General features: G+C 33.8%; 1 protein-coding gene across 1 annotated transcript in view; it reads left to right on the top strand.

The window, feature by feature from the left end:
- Positions 1 to 6,007, top strand: part of COG6 (component of oligomeric golgi complex 6) — a 66,758-nt gene that overhangs the window by 29,191 nt on the left and 31,560 nt on the right. Inside the window, exons 12-13 of the mRNA XM_004680228.2 lie at positions 3,869 to 3,960; positions 5,439 to 5,556. Of these exons, the coding sequence (XP_004680285.1) occupies positions 3,869 to 3,960; positions 5,439 to 5,556 (210 nt within the window). The remainder of the gene's footprint in view (positions 1 to 3,868; positions 3,961 to 5,438; positions 5,557 to 6,007) is intronic.

Here is a 6,007-nt window from a genome sequence, read left to right on the forward strand (position 1 = left end):
TCACATCATCCCCTCCATTTTCATCCATGTCAAAAAATAGCAAGGCTCATCTTTTTTTTTCTATAGCTGAGTAGTATTCCATTGCGTATATACCACATTTTTCTAATCCCCTCCTCTGTCCTTGGACACAGGTTGCGTCCATAGTGCTGGCTGTTACAAACATTGCTGCAGTGAACAAAGGAGTGTGCATATCCCTCCGAATGATTATTTTTGCATCTTTGGGTAGACACCAACGAGAGGAATTGCTGGATCATGTTAGATCTATTTTTAATATTTTGAGAAATTGCTGTTTTTTATAAAGGTTGGACCCGTCTACATTCCCAACAATAATGTACGAAGGTTCCTTTTTCTCCACATCCTTACCAACACTTGTTTCTGGTCTTTTTGATAAGGGCCAAGTCTCATTGCTTTGATTTGTATTTCCCTGATGATAAGTGATGAATAGTTTTTTGTGTGCCATTGGCCATCTGTCTGTCTTCTTTGGAGAAATGCCTGTTTAATTCTTCTGACCAAATTTTGATCAGGTTGTTTTCTTTTTGTTGAGTTATATGAGCTCTTTATATATCTTGGATGTCAGCCCCTTATCAGATGAATGCTGTGCAACTTTTTTTCTCCTACTCGGTTGTCTTTTGTTCACTAATAATCTCTTGCTGCACAGAATCTTTTTAGTTTGATTTACCATTTATTTATGTTTCTCTTGCCATTGGAAATAAGTCCACAAAGACATCACTGATGCTACTAGTGTCCTGAAGTATCTTGCCCATGTTTTTGTCTACATTTTACAGGCAGGTCTTATATACATGTCTTTAATGCATTTTGAATTAACTTATGTAAGCTGTGAGATGGCAGAAAATAGACTTACAAGCTGTGTTTCTTTACACAGTCATGCCCTCAGATTATTGCTATGGACTTGGGACAAACATCTTCCCTTACCTCTATCTGTGATAATAAGATAATATAAATAAAGGAACTTTATCATTAACCCCCTGAATCCTGCCTTTTCCCTTTGTCCCCTTCCTCATAAACACAAATTCTTTTCCTTCTCTAGCTATATCATGCTTGCTTCTGCTCTGCCTGTCCCTCTGGCATCGGAGAGGAGAGCTACTGTTCTGTTTTATCTCTTCCCAAGATTGTTGCTAGTTTGCCTAGAGCACATTTTGCTGCTTTTAATTTTTGCCGTTATCATCTATGCTACTTGTAATAATGTAGACATTTATGATTTATTGAATGTTTCTTAAGTGCCAGGGACTGATCCAAACACTTTATCTCTGAACCGCTGTTTCTGTCTCTCCTCTATAGCTCTGTTTTTTTTTTTCCTTTGTTACCATTATAATTTCCAGCTAGTTGCTACTGCTAGTGCTCATTGCTCTTTTACCCATTTTACTTTTAAATTTTTGTGTCTATTATCTCCTGTTGTTTTTCCCATGACTGTTACTTTTTTGCTTGAAAATGGTTGGACTCATAAGACAAAAAAGTGGCACACAGAAAAGATGCCGCTGTCCCTCAAAACCACTGTGTGGTTGAATAGAGGTAAATATTTTAATTTTCTTTTCCTTCTTTCCTCTTTCACTTTACTGCTTTTCCTCTCTCTTACCCTTTCTTATTTTCTGTCTTAAAAATAATTGGAATGAAGATTTTTTTTTTCATGCCTGAAAATTCTAGAAGGGATGTTGCCAAATAGCTGAGATGGTTTTATAAATTTGGTAAGGTAGAGCTGCCTGAGTGCAATTAATATCCATTATATTTTGCACTAATAACTATATTAAAATCCAGAAAATATCACTCTTTTGTTTGTTTTTTAAAAGTTATTTATTTTTTATATCATTCTTTTTGTACAGTTTTTCATCTCAGTTGTAATCCCTGTGAGCTTCCCACCACCAATTAACCCGTTTGCCATCACCATAGTCCCGTGCACGCTTCCCACCCCAGTTTGATCCAATTTGCCTTTCTACCCCATTACATGTCTCTGGTTTAAAGTTGTTTGTTGTTTTCATTTTTACTTCAGTACATTTGCTCCACTTCTCCACCCCGCCTCAAACCCCTGTCCCTATGCTCATTCCTGCTGTGAGTGAAACCATCTGGTATTTTTCTTTTTTCTTTCTGGCTTATATAACTGAGCATGATCCCTTCTAGCTCCATTCATGTTTCTACAAACGCATGAGTTTACCTTTTTGATTGCTGAGTAATATTTCATTTCATTGTGTTTATGTGCCACATATACACAGTCATCTATTTTTGAGAATATGGGTTGCTTCTACACCTTCCCTATTGTAAATAGTGCAGCAATAAACAGGTGTCTTTTTGAATTGATGTTTTTGTATCCTCTGGGTAGATGCCCAGGAATGGGATTGCTGGGTCATATGGAAGCTCTATTTTTAGCAGTTTGAAAAATCTTCAAACAGCTTTCCATAGTGGTTGTACCAGTACGCATTCCCACCAGCAGTGTAGGAGAGTTCCTTTTTCTCTACATTCTTACCAACATTTGTTGCTAGTCATTTTAATATGTGCCATTCTCACTGATGTAAGATACTATCCATCGTGGTTTTAATTTGCACTTCCCTTATTACAAGTGATGTTGAACATTTTTTCATATGCCTGTTGGCCGCCTGCATTTCCTCAAAGGAGAAGTGTCTTTTTACCTTTTCTTTCTTTTTACCCCACTTTTTGATGGGGTTGTTCACTTTATTTTTGTTGAGTTTAATCAGCTCTTTGTATATCTTTGTAATCAATCAACTCTTTGTATATCTTTGTGATCAGCCCTTTGTCATTAATATTGTGTGCAAATATTTTCAAAGTATCACTTTTGTTGGTATATAATGTAAAGTGGTTTATGGCCTTGGACCTAAAATAATTTTTAATACGGAAATTATGGCTTTAGGCTCATATGCCATTCATGATTTATAATATTGGGATAGTTAGCTAGTCTATTATTTTATGACAAAAGATATATTAGTTTCATAAACATGGATTAATTTCAATAATCCAAAAGGCTTTTGTATGCTCACCTAACTATATCACATACATTTATAAAATTTCATTTTAGCAAGTTATATTTGTTGGCATTGTAACATATTCCAAAATTTAAATACAGAGAAAGTTCAACTTTCATAGGCATTTATTAAACATCTGTTATGTATATATCACAGTTCTACCAAATGCTGCTAGATTCAAAAGAAACAGAAAACACAATATCTGTGTTTGAAATGTACTAGGAAACAGGAAAACTCAGTGTAAGTAGCAGCTTAAGAATAGATATAATATGTAAATGACCACATATCAGTGTGGTTTTGGTTGTATTCATTAATTAAATATAAAGTAAGAAATATCAGTGAGGGATGGCACTTAATTTGGAAAAGATTCCTAGTAATTAATCTGAGACAGATAAAATTAATCTTTAACTAGATCAGATATTGTCCTGGTAATCTTATAATTACACAAATATGTTGGTGTTAATTATGGTTTGTCTGCCTTTCTATTCTCTAATATAAAAAAGAAACTTGGTATAACATTTGAAGATTTTTTTTTGAATATTTGATGATTGAGCAGTACATTTTAACTAATAATCTATTACTAGAAATGTAAAAGTTGTTTCGTGATTTAGTGCTGACCTAAATTCCTCTCTATACTGGTAAAATACCTCAGAATGATCTCATCGTTGTGCTAGTTATTTCTGGTAACTACTGCCTTGAGTCAAATTCTGTAGGTAGTGGATCCTTTTTATAGAGTTGATCTGTGTTAAAATGTTTGTTTTTCATCCTCCCCTATGATTTAATATTCAGAAGTTATTTAAAATGAATTTTGTGATTTATGCAAGAAAAGTTAGGTTTTCTTACAGAAATGTTTAATCTTTCCTCCCATGTTTTTATAGGTTCGAATTGAACAAGTAATAGTTGCTGAGCCCGGTGCAGTATTACTATATAAAATTTCTAACCTCCTCAAATTTTACCACCATACAATCAGGTAAATGGAAAGGTGAAAAGTGCCATTTAAGCTCATGTGATACCTTGTTTCATTAGAACATAGTATAAAGTTGTTTTGGTTTTCACTATATGTTCATGACTGAGTGTTGATAGAACTTCCTGGTCATATGAATTGTTATGTGCATATTTTACATGCTATACTTTGAGATCTGTTATTTCTTTTTCCCATTCTCCAAATACAAATACACGTTAAACACATATGCACACATACAGCAACCTGTTTAATAGTATGTCTGTAAGGTAATTATACCCAAATTAGTAAAAGTTCCATGACAACTTTGTATTATCCTCAGAACTAGACATAATGAGTGAAATACCTTAATTGGTTTGTAAGTAGCAAATTGTTCCTTAATACTTAATTTTCTGTTTGTGATGAAATAGAACCATAGCTTTATCTGCTCTAAGTAAAAACTACTTTACCTGCTTAGGAACCAATTTACTTTTATCCTTTATTCCAATATATACATTAATTTTTACTTTGCATATATCTGTTGCCTATATACACTTGAGCTTTACTATATATGTTACTATAAGTGCATGTGCATGTGTTTATATATATATATATAGCTGTGTGAAGTGTTCTTTCAGTTTTTATATTTGATAGTTTCTAGATTTGTCCATTAAAACTGATTTAAAAGTTGCTTTTAATTCACTTTACTAGTATTAGGAATAGATGGTCAATTGTTAAAACTCAAGAGAATTATAGTTAGCAGGGCAAGGTACAGGGATAGCTAATAAACTACTGAAAAGCAACAGCTGCCTTGGTTAGCCCTCCCCTACCCCACCAAAAATTTATAGTGAAGAAAGGATTTCATATCTATTCTACTGGTAGACATACAAACAAAACTGAAAAGCCATGGGCTACAGAAGATTTGGGATATACTTCAAACATTTTAGGTGTTAGATATAAATTTATTATCACTCATTAGTTATTCAAAGGCAGTAAATTGCTTTAAATTTTAATGGTATACTGGGCCCTCCCTGGTGGCGCAGCGGGTTAAAGCACAGCACTGAGAATTTAAAGCCGCTTCCACATGAGTTGGATTCCTGCCTGCCCTGGAGGTGACCACATGGTGTGGCAGATCTCTCCTGACCCGCCCACTGCTCCCCTCAGCAGTGTACTTTGTCGATCTGCCTGTTCTGTTCCCCACTCTGTCTCTGGTGAAGCCTCTCACCGCCCCTGAGCCTCTGGCCTGTACCCCAGTTCTGTATGCACAAATAAATAAATCTTTTTTAAAAAAAATTTTTAATGGTATAGGCTTCCTAAAAGAAGTTAATGATATCTCTTTATTAGAAAATACAAAAGCAGATGAAGTCATCTAACATATAGCTCATTTTATATTATGCAAAGACAGTGGTAAAATGATATTCAAATTGTCTATTTAATAATACCATCACTTTGTTCAGGCATCCTGTTTTAGCATCTGTTTTGCAACCTGAAATATTCTTTGCTTTTAGTGGCATTGTTGGAAATAGTGGGACTACTCTGTTGACTACCATTGAAGAAATGCACTTGCTCAGCAAAAAAATATTCTTTAATAGCTTGAGCCTTCATGCAAGTAAATTAATGGACAAGGTATGTTGGAAAAATACAATTCTTAAACTATGTGAATATGAATTTTTCATGATTAAAAATGTTGTACTGTTTTTACATGTGCAATTATTTTTTCTCATTCCATACAATCCTCTTTTGAGTCCATTGTAACAAAATTCATTTTCAGATGAATTGCTGGATCTAGGTTTACAGTCTGTTTCTGGAACAGTGTAACATTGCATTAGAATTAGAGCTAAAATCTTTAATTCTAGTTTTAGTACTTTTTTAATAATGAAAAATTTGTAGCTAAAGCAAACTTAATTATGTATAGGTAAGTGCTAAGGTGATGTACAGGCTGGAAAACTGAAACTTGTATACCAAAACTTTTATTAAATGTTATATTTTCACTCTTTGTTGGCCAAGCTTTGTCCTTATCAAGTTTGTTCTCTTTTGAGTTATATACATTAATTAATTTTGAAAATAAGCATGATAA

Source organism: Condylura cristata, unplaced genomic scaffold (assembly GCF_000260355.1).
Source record: "Condylura cristata isolate star-nosed mole 26May11 unplaced genomic scaffold, ConCri1.0 scaffold00010, whole genome shotgun sequence".
Lineage (NCBI taxonomy): Eukaryota > Metazoa > Chordata > Mammalia > Eulipotyphla > Talpidae > Condylura > Condylura cristata.